Source organism: Spermophilus citellus (genome assembly GCF_964194105.1).
Source record: "Spermophilus citellus genome assembly, chromosome: 4".
In the NCBI taxonomy this organism is placed as follows: Eukaryota; Metazoa; Chordata; class Mammalia; order Rodentia; family Sciuridae; genus Spermophilus; species Spermophilus citellus.
Window position 1 is genome coordinate 167,605,618 of NC_138185.1, and position 24,437 is coordinate 167,630,054.

A 24,437-nucleotide genomic window follows, 5' to 3' on the forward strand; every position below is an offset into this window, starting at 1 on the left:
ACTAATATAGTTATTGCAGGACCCAGTTAGTTTAGTGAAAGAAAATTGTTTTGAAAAGAACAAGACCTGAATCTCTGTTGTTTCCTTGCCATATGACTGCCCTCTCCCTTTCCAATGTGTTCCTGCTGAGTCTATCTACTGTGTTATGATATAGACAGAAGGCTCTCATCAACAGTCAAACAGATCTTGGACTTTCAACCTCCAAAACTTTAAGCTAAATAAACTTGCTTTCTTTATACATTATCTACCCTCAGGTATTTTTTTTTTATAGCAATGGAAAACAAGTTAAGATATTCACCTACTTCAAAATTTTATGTATTCAGATCTGTTAATCTGATCCTTTTCCTTTTTTGTTTGGTGTTTTGTTTTTAAAGGGTCTCACCCATGCCAAGAGCATATAAATACTCATAGGAATGTTTACGACTCATTTATCTTTTTGAGTACAGATTTCACTGATTTTTTAAAAAAACACTTTGTTCAAAAACTTACTTTTTGTTTTTGTTCTTTAGTCTAAATTTGTTTACTGTTAATACTAGAATTATTAAAAGAAAACATTAGACTAATTAAATTTATCAGGGAGTAATTTAGCAAAGAATGATTCATGAATTATGCAGCACTCGGAACTAGAAGAGGTTCAGAGAACTCTGGGATGGGGGCAGGAAGTATTCATCAGAAAAGGAAAGTGAGGTGCAGATACAGCTGTGTTTTCCTTATTTGAACATAGTCTGATGAGTTAGCAGCTGGTAACTGACTGGAGCTCAGCTACTAGGACTGGCTGAGACAGCTATTTGTTATAAAAATATATTCTTAGACTTTCAGTTTGTTCACATACTAAGTTAGGTCGCAGTTGGCTACATAGGGACTCAAAGCTCTAGGCAGCTTTCATGACGCTAATATCTGCAATCCTTTCTGGAATGAATTGTTGCTTTTGGTTAATTCCAAAAGGTGTTCTCTGTTTTTTCCCAGGGGAAAAAAATCCACCTTAATTTTATGGAACTAGATAATGGAGGCAGTTTAACAACACTGTGAATATTTTAATAGTTTCTGAATTGTACATTTTAAAATGGGTAAAATGGTGAATTATATGTTATGGAACTCACCTCAATTATGAAAACATCTGAGAATAGGCAGTGAACATTTCCCTAAGTTGAGTAGAAAGTGAGAATAATAAATGTCTTGTTTTTTGTGAAAAAACCCCAGTGGTCTCTGTTTGATTGTCTAGAGGTTAGTGAATCTCCAAGAGCATATAAATACTCATAGTATTTATACCTGTAGGTCACAAATTCCTTTCATCTTCACAGTTGAAAATGTACATACTCTGAGCCAAAGTTAAGGAATCAGAAACTCTGGGTATGATACCAGGAATTTTTGAATGAACACTTAAGTGTGAGAATCACAGCTCTAGGTGCCTATAACTGGTCTATTAATAATTTCCTACAAACTTTTTGTTGGGTCAAGTAACTATTCACTTTGACAATTTGAAGATGACATGCCTATCTCCTGTTAGCTTTTCATTTACCCACAAATCCTCAAGCATCCTTGGTTCATAATTTTCTGAGAAATGAATAAAAAATAGAAACGATGCAATTCAGTACTAAATAATGAAGTTTTCTTGTGATCTTTACATTTATCTTGATCTACTCTTATAGACAGTCTTGCACATACCTTCTAATGCCAATTTTTCTTGACAGACATGGAAGCAATAAGCAATGTCCTGTGTAAATTGTCAATTGTCAATTTTCCCATGTAAAACTTAAACAGATATCTTACATCTGTCTTACTGTCTTGGGTCCTAAGGTGAGAGTTTTGTAATAAGGTGCTTCATTTTGGGAGGGTGGGCAGCGGGGTAATGAGCTACATCCCAATCCCAGTTTTTATTTTTAAAGAAGCACATGAGTGTTGTCTCTTTTAACATGGAGTCTTTCAAGGGCGCTTTTTTTTTTTTTTCCAAAGAAAAAAGCTTTTTGTTTGGGAAGGACTTCAGGCCAACAAACTTGGTAAACTTAGTATCTTTTATGTACAATTAGTCCTCTCAATTTAGCACTTTGAACTGAGATCATCTCGGCTTCATCTTTCTTAAACCTTCCAAAGGTTTATTACAAATTGTGAGTATTCTGTTTGGTTTACTGTGCCATATGACAAAGTTATATTGTGCCATATGACAAAGTTATGTTGTGCCATATGTACTGTAGCCCCTTTTGCATCTATAATTCTTGGGTTATTCTGAATCTATACCACGCCCTTTCTTCTTAAGTGTCGCTTTCCTCGGGTAGGGAGTCTAGTTGCGGAGATGTGTGGCCCTCAAACTCAGCCCAGGCGCTTTCTGCTCTATGCCTGGAGGCTAGGGCAGAGGTATCTTTTGACCCCAGGAGTTGTGCGCTATGCATGGTGACCGCCCAGGAGCTGGGGGCCCTCAGGTTGCCTAAGGAGGTGAACCATCGCAAGTCAGAAACACCTGTAACCCAGCGACTCTGGAGCAGGAGGATTGCAAGTTCAAAGCCAGCCTCAGCAACTTAGCGAGGCCCTGAACAATTTAGGGAAACCCTGTGTGTGTGTGTGTGTGTGTGGGGGGGGGAATCAAATGGGCTGGGGATGTGGTTCAGTGGTTAAGTTCAATCACCAGGAACAAAATAAACAAATAAAAACTCCCGTGCTGATCAACAGTGGGATTGCAGTAGTGGTCAATAGCTACTGCGGCTCAACTTAGGCAACATAGTGAGACCCAGGTCTTTTGAGTTCTCAATTAAAGTGGTCTTTCTTCCCATGAATTTACCCTAAGACAACCAAAACTTGCCTATTTATATATATTTTTTGCATGACTATTAATTTCACACATTGTTTCATCCTCCATCCCCCACTAAGTGAGAAATCTTATTTTTAGGTTTATCTTACTTCATCATTATCTAGTGAAACACTTGACTATTCAGGGTAACGAGAATTCATGAAGCCCCAGTTGTATACCAGATTCTATACCGAGTCTCGGGGATACCGAGACCAGGGTTGGATGAGGCAAAATGCTCTTTCGGAGAGCAGTACCCATGAAAATAGTAACTTCTCTTTCAGGCTTCTCCTCGATCGTGGAAGACAATCTTAGGACGAATGAAACAGTTCGGCTTCCTTACATTTACAAATTCGACACGTTTAAGTAATCCAGGGTCATTGCTCTTCTATACTGAGCCCTATCGTCTACCGGGGGGAATTCTCCCGATATTCCCCTTAAAAATTGTTATGACCAGCAGGAGTCACTATGGAGGCTGGATTGAGTTCCCAAACCAGGGGACAGGGTAACCAGAGTGGCCCGTAAATGTTCGAGGAAGGGATGCAGATTTATGAGAACAGTTTGTATCTATTTATTTAGAATTGTTTTGGTGTAACAAAAAGCGAGTCGATTGTAATTTAATAGTTGAATTCTTCAGACAAATACGCAAACGGGTTCCCTTCAATGAATATTGGGTCTTCAGGGCGACCGTAGGTCTCCTTCAAGTGCGCCTGCGCGGAAGAGTAGCGGCGTCGAGTCAGGCTGGCAGCAGAAAAAACTGCGGTAGCGACACTCAACGCCTCGCCATGAAGACGCGCTTTAGCACGATTGACCTCCGTGCCGTATTGGCGGAGCTGAATGCTAGGTACGGTCCTGTAGGTGACTAGGCTCCTGCTAGAACTGCAGGAAGCAGATCAGGGGCCCCACGTTGAAAACAAGACCAGCCTGATGTGTCCCCTTATTGCCTTCCAGTCTGTTCTGTGGACCTGGTTAGGCCCGGGTGGGCTTGCGCGTGGCGTCTTTGCTGCTGCCCTCAGGACACCCGGGAGGCCCCAGGGACCGCGGACCCCTTCTCCAGCCCTCTGCGCCCTGTTTTTGTCCCGCAATTGCGGCGCTCTCGCCTTGTCGACCCTGGTCTGGCAGCAAATGTTTGGAATAACCGGAGACGCCAGTTGGTCCTCTGTTTTTGGTTTCCAGACTGGAGGCCTGGTTTCCTCAACAGCCCTCACGCCAGAGAAATCTAACCTTGCTGTTTCAACTGGCATTGGCAGATGTGGACTGAGACCTGGATTCCGGTCTTGTTTCGTATTATTCATCTGAGTGACCTTTGTCATACTTCTGGGGGCCTCGTTTGTCTTTTTTCTCTTTTTGTCATAAATTGGTTACATTTTACTATACCCCCCGCCCCAAAGGAGTGAGTTATTTCAAAGACGCGAGGCATTTTATGGTGTTCCCAGGGCTGACAGACCACTTCTGTGCTTAAGTGATTACGCTTTAAGTTTCGGACAGAATGCCTTAATGGTCTCTGGACTCCCACTTTGATAAAACTGAAGAGTTCCTGTTTTGCAGCTTTAATTAAACTGTGTGTAGTTTTATGTTTCAAACAATAGTGTGTTTTGTTACATGTTTCTTTTGTCTTTTCAGCTTGCTAGGAATGAGAGTAAACAATGTTTATGATGTGGATAATAAGACATATCTTATTCGTCTTCAAAAGTAAGAAAATTTTATAGGTTTGTTTTCTCTTTGGTAATTATGAGATTTTTGATTTTCTTATCCACATTTTAAATCTGTTTTATAGAGTAAACTTTGGCAAATTCCCTTAAAATTTGACTTTTTTTCTTCTGTAGACCAGACTTTAAAGCAACACTTTTACTTGAATCTGGCATACGGATTCACACAACAGAATTTGAATGGCCAAAGAATATGATGCCATCTAGTTTTGCCATGAAGGTAAATTTTAAGTTATGTTGGGAGCTAAATTTTACGGACTTGATAACTAACAATTGAGTTTTTAAACTGTTTGGGTTTTCTATGCTGTTATGAATAAAACACAGATAAAGGTAGAGGGAATAGTTAATAGGTAATGGGATGAACAAAGTAGGTGTTTATTGACTTCTCCCTGTTATCTTGCAAGTCTTTTTTCTGTTTCCACAATCAAGTTCCAGTTCAGTCTTTTTTTTTTTTTTTTTAAGAGTGAGAGAGGAGAGAGAGAGAGAGAGAGATTTTTAATATTTATTTTTTAGTTCTCCGCGACACAACATCTTTGTTGGTATGTGGTGCTGAGGATCCAACCGGGCTGCACGCACATCAGGCGAGCGTGCTACCGTTTGAGCCACATCCCCAGCCCTTCCAGTTCAGTCTTTATCCCAACCAACTGTATAGCCCCTTAACTGTATTCCTCTTCTCTCCTTCAAAACAATTCTCTTAGACAACATTAATTTTCTTATTTTAGGAGGGTACTAAGATTGAAGTCAGGGGCACTCAACTACTGAGCCACATCCTCAGCCCTATTTTGTATTTTATTTAGAGACAGGATCTCATTCAGTTGCTTAGTGCCTTGCCTTGCTGAGGCTGGCTTTGAACTTGCCATTCTCCCGTTTCAGCCTCCTAAACTGCTGGGATTACAGGTGTGTACCGCTGTAGCACGCTAGACATTTTCATTAGTTATTTCACCTGATATGATGCTCTAATTTCTGAATTCATACTCAGTATCCTGACATTGTTGGCTTTCTATGATCAGCCCCTCCCCATTTTTTCCCCCTAGTCTTATCACCTAGAGCTCACCTTTGTGGACTGTATCCCTCTTCCTGATCTGTATTTTGCTAGAATACTTAATGATATTAATATGTTATCAAGGTGCTGGGGTTGTGGCTTAGTGGTAGAGCACTCGCCTAGCACTCGCTTAGCATGTGTGAGGCACTGGGTTTGATCCCTAGCACCACATAAAAATAAATAAACAAAGGTGTCATGTCCATCTACAACTAAAAATTAAAAAAAAAAAAAAGTTACCAAGTCATTAAATCTTGTTATTTTTCACTTCTCTCTTTGTTTTTGTTTTTAGTATTAAAATTGAGATTTTTACGTTTGTGGGCATGTGACCCTTTTTGTGTATGTGGGGGTAAGAGGGGAGCATTATGGATTGAACCGTTGCACATGCTATATGCAAGCACTAAGCTACACCCTTACTCTTTATTTTATTTTGGAACAGGGTCTTGCCAAATTGCCCAGACTGACCTGAAACTTGTGATTCTCCTGCCTAAGCTTACCAAGTAGCTAGGATTGATTACAGGCATACACAACCATGCCTGACGTATTACCCATGATACAACTATATATTAAAAATTCATGTGATATATAGAAGACTGACTTTTTAGTTAGATGTACCTAAACTTGAATTAATTAATTTGCCACTAAATATTTTTTTAACCTGTAAAACTTATTTAACCTTTCAGAACTTAGTTTATTTAAGTGTAAAATGTGGTTAGTAACTCCCTCAGAGTTATTGATGAGAATTAATTGAAGTAACAGGTAAAGTATCTAACACAATGCTTGACACGTATTAGAGTTGCATATGTGTTAATTTCCTTCTTCTCCCCTGTTCTTTAGAAATTTGTTATGGCATTGTATTATTTCAGTAGAGACTATAGAGAAGAACTTTACCCCCAGCAACTTAGAATTTGTTTTTGATTAAAGATTAGGTGTTTCCAATTTTATAAGAGCTTTCACAGAGTTATTAAATTATTAAAGTTTATTTTATGTATTTATTTATTTATGGGGGGTACTGGGGATGGAACCCCAGTACCAGCTACATCCTCAGCCCTTTTTTATTTTATTTTTGAGACAGGGTTTCACTGAGTTGCTGGCCTACAACTTTTAATTTTCCTGACGCAGTCTCTCAAGTCTCTGGAATTAAAGACATGCACCAGCAGGCCCAGCTATTGACATTTAGTTTACTTAATATTAACCCAAAGTGGGTGTTTGAAGCTGTCCTTGATAACAGTGACACTTCTGAGCTACATCCCCAACCCTTTTTATTTCATTTTGAAATATCATCTCCCTACATTCTCAGGCTGGCCTCAAACTTGAGATCCTTCTGCCTCAGCCTTCCAAGTCCAAGGTGCTTGGATACTGGGATTATAGGCATGTGCCACCCTTGGCTGACTCTTTGAATTTATATAGTACTTTTTAACATAGATAAATATGTATTTTATTTAATTTGCTTAGCAACACAGTGGAATATAAGGAACGAATATTATCAGTATTACTGATGAGTTAACAGGACAGTTAAAGAGATGACAGTAGATCATGGGAACATTTCCAAATCAGGCCACATTCATAAGGGCCAGGCACTCTTAAAACGACGAGGAAAAAAAAAACTTCCTTAGAATTCTGATTCTGGTGTGTTTGTCAATTTAAATGTGTTGAAAGATTTTCTCCAATGGAGCAGACAGTGTTTAACACTTTATAAATAAAGAGCTGTTAACTGTTTGGCATAGGCAGGGTCAGGCCTAGTATGTGGTAAATCACAATGATTGTTCCTGGTTCTTATATTTGTGGTTGCCAACTATACTTCTTTGGCAGTGAGGAGAAGATTGTTTTCACTGTGCTGTTGTAGGGAAAGAAAACAAGCTTTGGAGCTGGGCATAATTGTGCCCACCTGTAATTCCAGCAATTTGGGAGACTGAGACAATTTAGCAAGATCCGGTCTCGAAGAATAAAAAGGACAAGGATGTGACTCAATGGTAAATTGCCCTTGGGTTCAATCCACAGTACTACCAAAACAAACAAACAAAAAAAAAAAAACAAAACCAACCAAAAAACAAAAAAAACCAAGCTTTATGAATGTAATATATAACTATTTGTATTTACCATGATCAAGAATCTCTATTTCACCTTTCCATGGTGTAAACTGCTGTCCTTTCTAGAATGACTTTTCATTTTAACCTTGTCTGTCTTTTTCTTCCTTTCTTTTCTTTGACTGGATCTTGCTAATTTTATTTTAATTGTCAATAAGAAAAAGAACCTTATAGCTAGGGATAGAAGAAATGGCATTTGATAAAGAATAGGAATTAGTATATTTGGATATGAAATAGATTAATCAAAAGGTTGAATAGAAGGTAAATGGATATAAGTAGGGGGATTAAATTTTCAGTGTACCATAAATTCATGATCCATATTTCATATTTAAAGTAGAAGATCAGTGGGAAAAAATTGGAAAACAGTGAAGCACACAAAAAGAAATTTGGATACTTAACAGATTGGCATAGGAAAAGACTTTAAAAAGATGAAGAGGTTGGGAATCTAGCTCAGTGGTAGAGTATCTGCAGAGTGTTAGAGGCCCTGAGTTTGATATGCAGCACCAAAAAAAAAAAAAAGTTATGTCTTTGAGTGAAGTCATATCAAGGTATTTATTTGCCAGTGCTATAAATGAGCAAAGCATATTTTGCTATAGGTCTGTTATTTTAAAATTTTGAATATAAAATACAATTTCAGAATTAGCAATTAGTTGTCTTGAATTTTTTCCTTTGTCATCAACAAACTTTTGTTTTATTATGACTACACTGTTTTACTACCATTTAAATATTATTCCTGATGGTAATGAAAAGAACCAGTACCAAACAGAAATTTACTTTTACCTCATAAATGCTTTTTTTTCCTGTTTCTTGCTAGTGTCGAAAACATTTGAAGAGTCGGAGGTTAGTCAGTGCAAAACAGCTTGGTGTGGATAGAATTGTAGATTTTCAATTTGGAAGTGATGAAGCTGCTTATCATTTAATCATTGAACTCTATGATAGGGTAAGTAAAAGTTGAGGGATGGGGTAAAGGAATAGAATCTATATTCATTTTGGGATCTGCCTTTTATTCAATATTTGAGGTATTCATTATGTTCTACACAATGTTATTTTCACTGATATGTTGAGTTTTGTTAGCTCCATATCTTTGCTAATACTTGGCATTCTCTTTTTTTTTAAGAGAGAGAGAGAGAGAGAATTTTTAAATATTTATTATTTTTTAGTTCTCGGCGGACACAACATCTTTGTTGGTATGTGGTGCTGAGGATCGAACCCGGGCCGCACACATGCCAGGCGAGCGTGCTACCGCTTGAGCCACATCCCCAGCCCCAATACTTGGCATTCTCTTTCTCTTAATTCAACAAAACTCTTTAAATGAGCATTTTATGATGGTTATATGATGAAAAAATTAAATTATCCTTCAAAAAAATACCTATTATATAATCATCATAAATGCCCATAATAATTATATGTAAACATTTTTTCCATAGTATACATTTGTGTAGTCATTAGTAGTGGTGGTAGTAGTAGTAGTACTAATAATAGTAATCTAAGGTAGGTTGATTAATTGATTGATTGATTGATTGATTGATTTTGTAGTTGTAGATGGACAGAATGCCTTTATTTTGTTTATTTTTATGTGGTGCTAAGGATTAAACCCAGTGCCTTATACATGCTAGGCAAGTGCTCTGCCACTGCCCTAAAAGAATCTATTTATTTAAATAATTTTACTTATAGAAAAGTTGTAAACACAAAAAGTTCCTGTAACCTTTCACCTAGCTTCTGTGAATGTTAATATCTTATAGAATATTTGTCACAACTAAGAAATTAACATTGGTACATAATATTGTTTCTTCATTCTCATAGTTTTTCTGTTCCAGGATATCCAGTTGTATTTAGGGCCTTTCCATTTGAAGGCTCTGAGCAGTAGGATGCATACTGTCTGGGATGCAAAGGTCCAATTAGTTATGATTTTGGAATAGATATTAAGGGTTTATATATGAGAGAATGTGCTTGGATTTTTCCATAGTCATTGTGGTATCTGTGAGAGGTATGTTGGTTGATGCTTAAGAATTGATCCTGAGAGCTGGGGTTGTAGCTCAGTGGTAGAGTGCTTTCTTGTTACGTGTGAAGCACTTGGTTTAATCCTCAGCACCTAGTAAAATAAATAAAATAAAAGTATTGTATCCATCTACAACTTAAAAAAAAAAAAAAGGAATAGCATTTGATCTTTGAGATTGTGTGCCTGGAATTTTTCTTTTCTTTTCTTTTTTTTTTTGGTACCAAGGATGGAACCCAGGGACACTTAACTATTGAGCTACATTCCCATCCCTTTTTATTTTTTATTTATTTATTTTTACCTTTTGCTTGCAGGAATCAGGTGGTTCTCTAACTTAAGGGTCTGTTAGAAAGAGAGAGAGCACGCCTGAAACCATCCTATTTATTGAGGGGAAGACACTTGAGAAAGTTCCACCCAAATGAGGCAAGGGATTGGGTTTCAGGGTGGTGAGGCTCACTCCCAGAGCTGTATAATTCCTTGCCAAGTGAAGATGAGGTCCATCTGCTTTTGCGCTGTGAGCAGAAGCCAGTTCTACACCTCCATCGCTCAAGGCTAAGAGTTGTGCTCAGCTCCTGTTCATGGAGGCCCCCGACACACAATTAAAGGACTGAGGATGTAGTGTGGTGAGGGACATCACAGCCATCCCTTTTTATTTTGAAACAAGGTCTTCTTAAATTGTTTAGGGCCTTGCTAAATTGCTGAAGCCAGCCTTGAACTTGTAGTCCTCCTGCCTCAGCCTCATGAGTTGCTGGAGTTAGAGGTGTGTGCCACCATGCCTGGCATGCCTGAAGTTTTGATATGTGGTGCTTCTAGAGTTGGTCAGACTTTGAGGAAAGCTTATTGCTACTCACATATTTAAGAAAGTAGATTTAGGCCAGATGCAGTGGCACATGCCTTTAATCCCAGCAATTTGGGAGGCTGAAGCAGAAAGATTGCCAAGTTTAAAGCTAGCCTTAGCAACTTAGTGACAGCCTGTCTCAAAATAAAAAATAAAAAGGGCTAGAGGTGGCTCAGTGGTTAAGCACCCCTGGTTCAATTCACAGTACAAAAAAAAAAAAAAAAATAGGTTTATTAAGTTAGCAATAGGAAAGACTCTGGGAAACATAAGATTAGAAAGTGGCTTATTAAGTATATCACAATCAAGCGCAGTATTTCCCAAACTATGTTCCTTGGATACTGTATCCTGTAAGATAATAGGTGTGTCTAGAAAAATGGGTTCAATAGGCATGAAAGTTTGAGGAACCCTGAGAATAAAATAAGATTAAATTTTTTTCACTTTAGTACTTATTAGTCCTTTTAATATGATAATGCGATGGGTACATTTCTTACAGAAGGAAGTGTTAAGTAGAATTTCCCAAACTTACTTGATCACAGAATTGTTTTTAATAGAAGGTAAGGAAACCCATGTTATGAAGTACTTTTAGGAAACTTTGCATTAAGGAAAACCCTTTCAGGGACATAATATTCCTTATTGGAATCCTTTAGATGTTCCTGATAACTGTGTAATTTGATCAAAGAAATCAAATTTTGAATACCTTTTGTTGCAGGCTCTATGACCTTTTATTCTTCATATCATATCTTAACCAGACACTATCAGAACTTCTTTATAAGCCCTTTACTTTCCTTTTCCAGTTAACTTTTTTTTTTTTTTGGTACTGAGGATTGAACCCAGGGTGCTTAACCACTGAGCAACATCCTTATCCTTTTTTTTTTTTTTTTAATACCAGGGATTGAACCTAGGGATGCTTTACTACCAAGCCACATCTGCAGCCCTTTTTATTTTTATATTTTATTAGAGATAGGGTCTTGCTGAGTTGCTGAGGCTGGCTTTGAACTCGTGATCCTCCTATCTCAGCCTCCCAAATCGCTGTGATTCCAGGCATGTGCCACCATTACCAGCCCCAGCCATTTAAAAAAAAAATTTTTTTTTTAGTTGTTGATAGACCTTTATTTTATTCATTTACTTATATGTGGTGCTGAGAATTGAACCCAGTGCCTCACACATGTGACGCAAGCGCTCTACCAGTGAGCCACAACCCCAGCCCCCCATTTTTTATACTTTATTTAGAAACAAGAGTCTTGCTGAGTTGCTTAGGGCCTTGCTGAGTTGCTGAGGCTGGCTTTGAACTTGCAATCCTCCTACCTCAGCCTCCCTAGCCACTGGGATTACAGGCATGTGCCATTACCCCCAGGCTCCAGTTAATTTTATATTCTTTAAGTTAAAATTAATGTTTAAAATTTAAATTTATTTTCACTCTAATAAATTTGTAAGGTTGTATTTTGGGAGCAGTTTTATCTTCATTAAGTCCTCCCTTTTTTACCAAAAAGGTTATATAGTAACATTAAATTTTAATTCTAAACTTCATTAGTTTGTTTGGTTTTGTTTTTGACTGTGCTAGGTATTGAACTCAGGTCCTCATGCATGCTAGGATACTAGTAGGCAAGTGCTCTACCACTGTCCCTAGCCCTAATAATTTCATGGATTTTTCAAGGGTATAGGGACTGAGGATTGTATCCAAGGGTGCTCTACCACTGAGCCACATCTCCAGTCCTTTTTCATTTTTTGAGACAGGGTCTCACTAAGTTGCTGAGGCTGGCTTTGAATTTGCCATCCTCCTGCCTTAGCCTCCCAAGCTGCTGGGATTATGCCACCATGCCCAGCTATAATTTCATTTTTTTTTTTTTTAAAGAGAGAGTGAGAGAGGAGAGTGAGAGAGAGAGAGAGAATTTTTTAATATTTATTTTTTAGTTCTCGGCAGACACAACATCTTTGTTGGTATGTGGTGCTGAGGATCGAACCCGGGCCGCACGCATGCCAGGCAAGCGCGCTACCGCTTGAGCCACATCCCCAGCCCCTATAATTTCATTTTTTGAAATTAAGTCTTTAATTGTAAATCTTTAGTAAATAATTTCATTTTGTCTACATATACCTTCTCCTTCCACAGAATTTTTTGTGTGTTTTGCTGACTTTTTTTTTTTTTTTTTTTCCTTTCTGTGGTGCTGGGGACTGAATTCTGAACCTTGTACATATTAGGCAAGTGTCACTGTGTCACTGAACTACATATCCAGCCCATCCAGCTCATGTCTCACTACTACTTCTTTTTTTTTTTTACACATTCAAATATACATTTAAATATTAAAATGTTTTTTTTTAAACATAGTCTTCATAAGGTAACAACATTTTACTATTGTTAAATTGATCTATCATAATTAGCAATTTCTGAGGCTGGGGATATAGCTCAGTTGGTACAGTGCTTGCCTTGCATGCACAAGGCCCCGAGTTTAAACCTCAGCACCAACAAAACAAAACAACACAATAATTTCCCAGATTTTTACACGTAGACTATTTCTTCTTTTTTTTCCCCTCTATTATAAATAAATTTCAGTGAACATCTTTAAGCATGTAGCTTTGGGTTTATTGAGTTAATTCATTAGGCTACATTAGACCACATAACTATTGTTATTAAAAGACGAATTGTAGGTGAAAGTATAATAGCTCTTTGCTTGGCTTCTAAAAATATATATTTTATTTTTCTTAATAAGTCAGTACTTATATCCTGGCTCATGCAAATATAAACATGAGGTCCCCTAGTATTTGTCAAGGTGTTAATAAATGATTGTGCTTCTGCTAGTACTTCTGTAGTAGCTTCAGACAGTGAATTTGATGTTGCTCTAGATACCTTCACTGTTTCAAACTTGGGTCTTTAGAATTTGTTTATCTTGTTTCAGTCTGCTGGGCAGGTTCAAGGAGGATTGTTTAGATGTGACTTTGGTGTATTTTGTTTTATAACTTCATTTTTGTAACCTCAATAAGGTTGTTAAGAGACTACATCCTTTTTAAGAAGTTTCATGACTATTTTGAAAAAGCATTAAATTATATTTTACTCTATTGCAGGGGAACATTATCCTTACAGATTATGAGTACCTAATTTTAAATATTCTAAGGTTTCGAACTGATGAGGCAGATGATGTTAAATTTGCTGTCCGTGAACGCTATCCAGTTGATCATGCTAGAGCTGCTGAACCTTTGCTTACTTTGGAAAGGTAACATCTTTTGTTTTAAACTCATTTCATATTGTATTAAAACATAAAAATAGTTATATTTCAGAATATGAAAAACTGTCAGATAAAAAATACTTTGTTTACTTGGATAACAACTAAATTTGGACTACTTGAACTACAAATACATGTCTTTTTAAACTAAGTTTTGGGTTACTTCAGATATTTATGATTTCTTGGTAAAGAGTGGGGACAACTCTTGTTCTGTGAGAAGGCAGATGGACATCCTGGGCAGAGTGCAAAGAGAGAGAATTTTTGTTTTACTTAGGAAAAAGGGAACTAAGGTAGTGAGGTGATTATAGTTGTACTTTTCTGGCTCGAAGGCTTTTCCTGACAAATAGTCTATGGTAGTGGTCCTCAAAGTGTAGCAAGCATCAGAATCTCCTGAAAGGCTTGTTATAACATAGATTGCTCCATTTTGCTATTCCTCATGTAAGGCTCAGGAATCTGCATTTCTAACAAGTTCTCAGATAATGCTAATCTGGTGATCACACTGATCCACAGGATCCTTAAGAGTTTTTATTAAATTAATTAGGTAAAGCCATTTTAGATATTAAGATACAGCATGATGATTTACAAAGGACATTTGACATATAAAAATGTCTCTTTCATGACATGTGGGCAAATTGATGGTAAGGAGTGTGTCTTAGTTGATTTCTCTTAGAAAACCTCGATTCAACTCCCAGGCTGCTGATTGGGATAAACTACTTTTATGAACTCATTTCCTCATTTACAAGAGAACTAATTTCTATTAATTGCAGAGTATTATAAAGATTAGGTCAATTGATGCAGGTGAAAGCAGTGTGAATGTGAACAAGGCTATAATTTTTTTTAATATAAGACAGTAAGAGTTGTGTCAATTTTGTTTCACAGATTGACTGAAGTAATAGCCAGTGCACCTAAAGGAGAACTACTGAAGAGAATTCTTAACCCATTACTTCGTGAGTAATCCTATAATAGCAATGAAATATTTGTAAGATAATTTGATTTTCAGGACTATATCTAAATTTTTTATGGTTCTGGCTTAAAATATGAACAAGGAGTTTAAAATGATATTTTTAAAAATTATCTTTTAATAATGATATGTTTTATTTTTAAAGATTTTTTTTTCTTTCCAATACTGGGAATTGAACCCAGGGGTGCTTTGCCACTGAGATACATTCCCAGTCCTTTCTTTTTTTGAGACAGGGTATTGCTTAGTTGCTGAGGGTCTCACTAAGTTGCTGAGGCTGGCCTTGAACTTGCAACCTTCCTGCCCCGGCTTCCCGAGTCACTGGAATTACAGTTGTCTGCCACCATGCCCAGCTATTGCCTGATTTTTTTTTTTTTTTAATATTTATTTTTTAGTTTTAGGTGGACACAATATCTCTATTTTACATTTATGTGGTGCTGAGGATCGAACCCAGTGCCCCGTGCATCATAGGCAAGTGCTTTAGCACTGAGCCACAGTCCCAGCCCCTGTTGCCTGATTTTTAATGTGGACATTAAACCAGTTTTTAGATGCTAAACCAACCTTGCATTCCAGTGATAATCCCCCTGGTCATAGTTTGTAATCTTTTCATATGTGGCTAAATACTATTATAGTCCTATAACTTAACCTGATTTCTCTAAGTTTTTTATAATTTTAAATTTTTGTGATACTTCATTGTTATTTTGGATCATACTTCAAAATAAGTACATTTACTATTATTTTCATTGGCTTCTTTTATTGAGTAGATCATTCTTATTTGGATGTAAATTTGTACTACATTTTTTATTTAATTTTATAGAAAATAGTAAAAATAGTTCTCTCTGCTTTTATAGCCTATGGGCCAGCTCTCATTGAGCACTGTCTTATAGAAAATGGATTCTCTGGCAACGTCAAAGTGGATGAAAAACTTGAAAGTAAAGGTATGTGCGTGGTACAAGTTTTGAAGTTTTGTCCATTTTCATTTGTCCCCTCCTCCCCCCAGTACTGGGAATTGAATCCAGGGTCTTGCACATGCTAGGCAAGCACCTTACCACTTAGCCACACCCTCATCCCCCATTTATATCCTTTTTTAAAAACTGAAAATTTGAATTGAGAATATAGCTCAGTGGTAGAGCACTTGCATAGCATGTCAGTCCTCATCACTGCAAAAAAAAAAAAAAAAAAAAGAAAAAAGAAAAGAAAATCCTGAGGTTATTTCTGATAAAGTAATAAATGAATAGGTAATTCTAGACTTAAAAAACTTTGACTTATGAGTGTCATATGTACGTGGGTATTCCTGTCCTTCTCCACTGTGTAGCTTTATCCTTGGTAATTTGTAGTTCAATCTCGCACTTTTTTGTCTTTTCTCTGGTACTGGGGATTGAGGCCAGAGGTACTTTACCAATGAGCTACTTCCCCAGCCCTTTATTTTTTATTTTGAGATGTTTCTGCTAAGTTGCCTGGGCTGGCCTTAAACATGATGTCCTCTTGTCTTGGTTTCCTGAGTAGCTTGGATTATAAGTGTGCACCTTACCTACTAGCCAGTTCAATCTTGAAAACTTTTCACTTTAGAATATTTTCTTTCTATCCCCTAAGATTTTGGACTGGCTCAGCTTGGGACAATTAGAGTCTCAAAGAGATGAATTTAGTAGCCTTAAAACCTAGAACATGCAATGCTTCTAGAAACAGCATTATTCATGTATTTGGATTTCTGTAATTCTATGATGTGGCCATATGATTAAAGTAGGCTTTTGTAACTACCTAGGGAACCTAATTTAACTGCCAGATTAGGAAGTAAAATAGAGGAAACATTAGGAAAATATAAGATTTGGTATTTAACAAAATTCAACTTATACTTTATCTTGTGTAATTTTTTTTTCTTGTGCAATATTTGAAAAATCATTCTTGTTGTTTATATTATAGGTATATCATTTCTTAAGGTTTAGGAATAATTTTTGTTTAAAATGTAAATTGAGTGTTTAAGTTTCTGAAATATACTAAATCAGTATATTCTCCCCTCCAAAATGATAATAAAGGTATTTTTATTCATTATATAAATGCTAATAAAGAGGTATTTTTGTTTTTGTTTTGTTTTAATAAAATGAATCTGATACTCATCTGGAACAAAAGCATGTGAAAACATGTAAGAAAGCTCTAAAATAGTGATTTGTTACTATTATTACTGTATGTATAACCTTTTCACAGATTAAAATATAATAGTAAATTACAGTGACTTAAACAGTAACTTTTTAGAGAAGGAATAGTCAGAGTCAGAATAAAGAATCTAGAAACATGCTCAAATATATATATAGGAAATTAGTTTGAATAAAGTGCCTTTCAGATCATGGAGGGAAAGATGACTTATTCAGTAATAGGCTGACCAAGATATAACCTTATTTATATAAACTGATTAAACAACTATACCTAATTTTCTTGAACACTTTACATTATTTTTAAAATACTTTTCTACATAGTTGTTAATGGTTAATTGGTTAATTGACACTTGATTGGCACTCCTTTTTCTTTTTTTTATTCCATTAGATATTGAAAAAGTACTCATTTGTCTGCAGAAGGCAGAAGAATATATGAAAACAACATCCAACTTCAGTGGAAAGGTAACACCATGTACACCATGTTTCATTTATTTTGATTTTCTAGAAATTAAGTGTTCATTTAAGGATTAATATACGTATATTTTATTGTTCTAATATTTTCAAAATGATATTTGTGATATACTTATTCCAGGGTAAGATTTTTCTTCTCTTGGTTGTGGTTTATTTTGGGTGCTGAGGATTGAACAACCCAGAACCTCAAACCATGCTAAGTACATGCTATACAACTGAGCTATACTTCCAGTCCCAGGGTAGTTTTTATAACTGGTATGGATTTATAATATTTGTTCTCCTTTTATAGAAAGTACTATGTCAAGTACTCCAGAAAAGTTGAGTTTGTAAATTATTGTTTTTGTTTTGTGGTGCTGAGAATTGAATCCAGGGCCTCACTCATGCGAGGCAAGCACTCTACTCTTAAGCCACATCTCCAACTCCCGTAATTTGGTGATTTACATATCTGTAATATTTAAACAGTTTTAAAATTACCTCATACCTTATAAGTATTTTTCTTCTCTAATCATAGTACATATTTACTTACAAAAATTAATAAAAATGTTAGTCGTGGAAAGAAAATCTGTACTAATGATGAATAGAAATAATTTTATTATTGGATTTTTGTAGGGATATATCATTCAGAAAAGAGAAATAAAACCAAGCCTGGAAGTAGATAAACCAGTTGAAGATATACTCACGTAAGCATGTAGGCATGGATCAATTTGCTTTGGATCTTTATTAATGTTCTTGAATGTGATATAATAAATATGTTTTACAGGTATGAGGAATTTCATCCTTTCTTGTTTTCTCAACATTCACAATGTCCATATATAGAATTTGAATCATTTGACAAGGTGGGTTTTCTAGTTCTGTTTTTTGATCAGAAAAAAAACTTGAGCACTTTATATTATTTCACAAATACTTTTCTGAAAAAGTCCATATATTCCTCAGAAATACTGAAATGATGTGAGGTGTTAATATCAGCTTGCTTTGATTAAGAATTTAACATATTCTTGTCACTTTGAAATACTGAAATGATATGAGGTCTTAATACCAGCCTGCTTTGATTGAGAATTGAATATATTCTTTTTGCTATGAATCTGGGCATTAAAAATCAATGCAGTCATAGATACAGTTCCTGGAAACAATTGTTGCCACTTTATTTGAAGGGGAAAGACCAAAGACTTGAACTTAATTTGATTCTTGATACAATTTAGCTCTTCAATACATGGAGTAGAAATGTTGTCAAGTTCTTTGAGAAATTCTGTGTACATTTAAAGTAGAGACCATACTGTTTTTATAGCTAGTGTGTATTTGTTTCTTTAATAAGGCCGTGGATGAATTTTATTCGAAGATAGAAGGTCAAAAAATTGATTTAAAAGCTTTACAACAGGTATGGTATTATTAAATTAATGACTTATTTATCTTTTTTTTTTTTTTTTTTTTTTTTGGTTTAGTTTGATTTGGTGTTTTGGTGCTAGGGATTATACCCAGGGCTTCCTGCATGCTGAGCAGTCTACCACTAAGCTACAACTGTTCCCTATTTGTCATAAACTCTTTTTTTTTTTTTTTTTTTAGGACTTTAATAAAACTAGGTCTTGTGTTTTCTTCAGAATTTTTTTCCTTTCGAACCAAGGTGTGCTCTATCACTAAGCTATTTCCACATCCCTTTTTATTTTTTATTTCTTTTAAATTTTGAGACAGAGTCTCCATAAGTTGCCAAGGCTGCCCACAAAGTTAGGATCCTTTTGCCTTAGCTTCTGAAATAGCTGGAATTACAGGTGTGTGCCACCAAGCCCAGCTAAAGCTAGACCTTTAATTTTCGGTGTATTGTGACTCCATGAGGAGGATTTAATATGCAATATTTTTCCAACACATTTGACCATGGTTTTTTGTTTATTTGTTTGTTTGGTTTTGGTTTTTAGTTGTAGAAGGACACAATACCTTTATTTTACTTATTTATTTTTATGTGGTGCTGAATATTGAATCCAGTGCCTCACACGTGCCAGGCAAGCATTCTACCACTGAGCTATAACCCTAGCCCCATTTGACCATATTTTTAGAGTATGTGCTGGCAGAACGTTTCAGGACTTGATAATAGTCATTCTTGATTTAGAAAAGACTTGATTTTTTAAAGAGACTTCATTTTTTAAAAATTCAAGTTTTAAAATATATGTGCAAAAATTTCAGGTTATGTACCCCCTCCTGTTTAGTTTAAAAAAAATAGTTAATAGTAAGTACAACATCAAAGCAGGTAATTAAATGGATTACATGATTGCTACATAGTACTTTGGCTAACGAACAAATGCTTAGCAGTAACATTGATACCCATGTTTTTATGTGCATCAAAAATACAGATTGAAAGAATAAAAAATTTTTTTGTTGTTGTTCTGGGAACTGAACCCAAGAGTGCTTCACCACTGAGCTACATCCACAGCCCTTTTTACTGAGTTGCTTAAGGGCTTGCTAAGTTGCTGAGGCTGACATTGAACTTGTGATCTTCCTGCCTCAGCCTCTGAGTTGCTGGATTACAGACAGGTACCACTGTGCCTGGCTTCAGATTGAAAATTAAAAATAAGGGGCTGGGATTGTGGCTCAGTGGTAGAGTGTTCGCTAGTATGAGGCACTGGGTTCGATCCTCAGCACCACATAAATGTAAAATAAAGATATTGTGTCCACCTAAAACTAAAAAATAAATATTAAAAAAAAAATTTAAAAATAAAAACTGCAGATTGAGCATCCCTAATCTGAAAACCTGAAATGCTCTAAAATCTGAAACTTTTTTAAAAAATATTTTATTCGCTTATTGATTTTTATGTGGTGCTGAGGATCAAACCCAGTGCCTCACCTGTACAAGGCAAGTGCTCTGCCACTTAACACAACCCCAGCCCAAAAATCTGAAACTTTTTGAGTGTCATTGGTGCTCAGGAAGATTTAGATTTCAGATTTTCGTGTTAGGGCTATACAGCTGGTAAAGTCCATACAAATATTAAAAAATCCAGGAAACTTAAAATCTGAACTACTTCTGGTCCCAAACATTAATTTATTTTGGTAATCTTCTTGGGTTCTTTTAATCATATTCTTGTAAATCTTTTTTGGTATTTCATCTCACATTTTAATATTCACTAATTTTTGGTGTTGTTAATATTATTAGAAAATTTGTCCCCAAATCAACCTTGAAATGTAAATTCTTTTTTTTTTAATGTTTCTTTTTTTTTTTTTTTTTTTTTGTAGTTGGACACACTACTTTTATTTCATTTATTTATATGTGGTGCTGAGGATTGAACCCAGAGCCTCGCACATGCTAGGCGAGCACTCTACCACCGAGTCAAAACCCCAGCCCCTTGAAATGTAAATTCGATATGATAAAATGCTATATAGAAGGTCAGATAATCACCATAAAACTTTGTATTTCTAATTTAGGAGGAAAGTGCTCTGTAAAATATTGGCAATAATATTGAGAAAATGTAATGTATCAATAAAATAAAAAGGTGTTTGGTAATTTCTGCTCTTTAAGAATTTATTCTACCAAACTTTACTTTTATGTCATAGGAAAAGAATGTTTTGAATTCTGTTTGAATAATGACAAAGGGCATATCTTACAATTTAATGTAATCTTTAATCAGAACACCTTCCTGTTTAGGGCACAGGAGGTATATGAGGAGAGGGAGAGAAGTAATTTTGGAGCATGGAACATTTTCTGGTGGAAAAATGGACTAGGGGGAACTTGAGCTAGCTAAATGACATTAAGGCGGCAGAGGTGGGACCAGAATAGTGAATTTTAGGAGTTAAGAGAAAGTGCCATAAAGTAGGAGAAATCTAATTTTTAAGTGTGTTTTGTCACCAAAAGGAAAAACAAGCACTGAAGAAATTAGATAATGTCCGAAAGGATCACGAAAACAGATTGGAAGCTCTTCAACAGGCTCAGGTATTGTGTTTAGCTTTTTCATGTTTTTTTTTTTTTTTTAATGATAACCTCAACTGGCATTATAGTATATGTATTTGGTTTATTTTTTAAGGAAATAGACAAACTGAAAGGAGAACTCATAGAAATGAACCTACAGATAGTTGACAGAGCCATTCAGGTAGTTCGAAGTGCTTTAGCCAACCAGATAGATTGGACAGAAATCGGGGTAATCGTGAAAGAAGCCCAAGCTCAAGGAGACCCTGTTGCAAGTGCAATCAAAGAATTAAAACTACAAACAAATCATGTTACAATGCTGCTAAGGTAAGTTTGGTTCTTAGTTAAGTAGTCAGTGCTTATCTTTATTTTGTTATTTAATTGTTCACTGTATTTTAATTTTTTTCTTTTGAAATTTATTCTTAGAAAAAATTAATTTACACTAGAATAAATAATGAAACAAGCCATTTATAATTTCATTGAGGAAAAAAATGAAAATAAAAAAGTGATGTCATTGACATTAGTGAAATACTATTGAATATTTTTAATAGAAATCCATACTTATTATCAGAGGAGGAAGATGACGATGTTGATGGTGATGTCAGTGTTGAGAAAAATGAAACTGAACCACCAAAAGGAAAAAAGAAAAAGCAAAAGAACAAACAGCTGCAGAAGCCTCAGAAAAATAAGCCATTGCTCGTTGATGTTGATCTCAGCTTATCAGCATATGCCAATGCCAAGAAGTAAGTCATTTGAACACAAATTTTAGGTAACATATTATCTGCAATAAGTCAGTTGAGTATTAAGAATGTTAAGAGCAATTGTTTTGGTGAAAATACTCCCTTTGCCCCAGTATTAATACTTTATTTTAGTGTACAGATGGAAAGCTGGAAAATACACTGTATTGAAATTTTCTTGGTTCCCCCTCACATTATGGAAACCCTATCCCCCTCTGGAAATGCCTTTTTAAAAATTTAATTTGGTGCATTATTCAGCTTTGTTCTGTGATTAAATAATCTGTAAAATTAGAAATAAGTAGAAAACTAAAGAATAAATATGTTACTTAAAGTTAAGAGATATATTTTTCTAGGTATTATGATCACAAGAGATACGCTGCCAAGAAAACACAAAAGACTGTTGAAGCTGCTGAGAAGGTATTTAATATTAGAGTGAATGTTAACTGTTTTCGCCTGCTTTAATAGCCTTAACTATTTTTTCTGTTTAAATGAAATTTTAAAAAATTTTTTTGAGACTGGGGGTGGAACCCAAGTACTTAAACACTGAGCCATATACCTGTAAAATATTGGCAATAATGTTGAGAAAATGTAATGTATTAATAAAATAAAAAGGTGTTTAGTAATTTCTGCTCTTTAAGAATTTATTCTACCAAACTTTACTTTTATGCCATAGGGAAAAAAATGTTTTGAATTCTGTTTGAATAATGAAAAGGGAAATAGGGGCATATCTTTTTTATATTTTTATTTATAGAGACAGGGTGCTCACTGAGTTGCCTAGGGCCTTGCTAAGTTGCTGAGCCTGGGTTTGAACTCACAATCCTCCTGCCTCAGCCTCCTAAGCCATTGGGATTATAGGTGTGTGCCACCACACCTGCCTAAATGAGATTTTTTAATTCAGAAAGGTCTTTTGAATTTAATGGTGCTTTAAATGTATTTCCAGTATTTATTTTCTTTTTCAAACCTTTTCCTCTCTATTCTTCTCTGCTCAGATGTTGGAGAGGTTCTGAACTTTTTGCTCATAAATCATATCCAACCTATCAGTGGATCTTTTTGGTTTTTACTTTAAAGTATTAACCAGAACCTCACACATCTCTTTTTTCATGGGTCAGCCTTTCATTTTCTGTGTTCGTATGGACTATAATAGCAGTCTCTTAATTGGATTTGTGTCCTACCTTTTTCCCAATACAGCCTGTTCTCCAATAGCAATCCTGGTGATGCTTTTAAATCACAAGTGAAGTCCATTCTCTCCTCTATTTAAAATTTTTTAATTCCTTTCCATTTTTATATAACTCAAAACCCTTCTCTTGGCCTTAAGGGCCTGTGTGATCTGCTTTCCTCTGACCTCTTCACTTGAATTCTTCCTCTTAAGCATTCTTTCTGGCTAAAGCCGTGGTAAATTGTCCTCTCAGGGCCTTTGCATTTCCTTTTCTCTACCTGGAATGCTCTTTCCTGAAATTTTCATGGTTTGATCATTCAATTCATTCACTTATCTCCTTAAATTGAGACTTTACCAGAGAAGATTTTGTTGACCACTTAATAAAATTAGTACCACCCTGAATCTCTACTTTGTTGATTTCTTCTTTAAAAAAATCTTCCCAATAGGGCTGGGGAGATAGCTCAGTTGGTAGAGTACTTGCCTTGTATGCACAAGGCCTTGGGTTCAATCCCCAGCACCACAAAAAAAAAAAAAAAAAATCTTGCCAACAGACGTACCTGTTGGAATACTTATGTTTTTCCTCTGAAATGTAGATTGCGTAAAAGTAGGATTTTTCCTCTCAGTACTGGTATTGAATCCAGGAGTACTCTGCATTGGGTTATATATACCCCCTACCCCCTTTTAAAAAAAAAACAAAAGGGTCTCACTAAGTTGCCCAGGTTGTCCTTGAACTTAACAGTCCTCCTGCCTAAGCCTCCACAGTAGCTGGATTTGCAAGCCTGTGCCACCATACCCAGCAAAATGTAGGATCTTTGTCTGTTTTATTGATTGCTGCATCCTAATCCCTGGAATAGCGCCTGGAATAGAACAGTAACTTTAATGTATGTTAAATGAGTAACCTTCATGAAGTCTGCCTCTATCTATTGCTCTCTGATTTCTTTTTTTTTTTTTATTGATTATTTAAAGCATTACATAGCTCATGATATATCATCTTTCATACATTTGACTCAAATTGTGTTTTGATCTCTGATTTCATTTCATGGTATTTTATCCTATGATCACTACTAGCTGGTCTTTTCTTTCTGTTGATAGGTCTCTTCTTCCTATTCTCAGTCTGATAACTTCATAGATCCTTTAGATTTCAGCTTCAATGCCATTTCCTCAGAGATACCTTCTTTGATCAAAATCTAGTATAAATTGGGTTCCCTTGTTATGCTTTGATAACATTCTTAGAAGCACTTACCATATGTTTATTTGAATGAGTACTTGTTTAATAGTGCCTCTTTTCATAGACTCCAGTGGGGTGTGTGAGGGGGCTTTGTTCCCATCTTGTTCACTATTGTATCCACTTAAAACCAGCAACATGATAGCACTTGGAATCTGATAAGTGAACAAGGTAGTTCTTTATTTGTATGCCTT

The 24,437-nt window shown here is 35.7% G+C and overlaps 1 protein-coding gene across 2 annotated transcripts in view; it reads left to right on the plus strand.

Annotated features, from left to right (window-relative positions):
* The first annotated feature begins 3,473 nt into the window (after nt 1-3,473).
* Nucleotides 3,474-24,437, plus strand: part of NEMF (nuclear export mediator factor) — a 47,559-nt gene continuing 26,595 nt past the window's right edge. Inside the window, exons 1-15 of one of the 2 annotated variants that reach the window (XM_081289977.1) lie at nt 3,474-3,623; nt 4,403-4,471; nt 4,606-4,708; nt 8,429-8,554; nt 13,506-13,654; nt 14,543-14,610; nt 15,473-15,559; nt 17,160-17,233; nt 17,852-17,922; nt 18,003-18,078; nt 18,555-18,617; nt 21,075-21,152; nt 21,244-21,452; nt 21,677-21,868; nt 22,216-22,279. In XM_081289977.1, the coding sequence (XP_081146103.1) occupies nt 3,565-3,623; nt 4,403-4,471; nt 4,606-4,708; nt 8,429-8,554; nt 13,506-13,654; nt 14,543-14,610; nt 15,473-15,559; nt 17,160-17,233; nt 17,852-17,922; nt 18,003-18,078; nt 18,555-18,617; nt 21,075-21,152; nt 21,244-21,452; nt 21,677-21,868; nt 22,216-22,279 (1,488 nt within the window). In that variant the 5' untranslated portion in view covers nt 3,474-3,564. Of the gene's footprint in view, nt 3,624-4,402; nt 4,489-4,605; nt 4,709-8,428; nt 8,555-13,505; nt 13,655-14,542; nt 14,611-15,472; nt 15,560-17,159; nt 17,234-17,851; nt 17,923-18,002; nt 18,079-18,554; nt 18,618-21,074; nt 21,153-21,243; nt 21,453-21,676; nt 21,869-22,215; nt 22,280-24,437 lie in introns of both variants that reach the window. The other variant, XM_081289978.1, reaches the window with a different exon arrangement.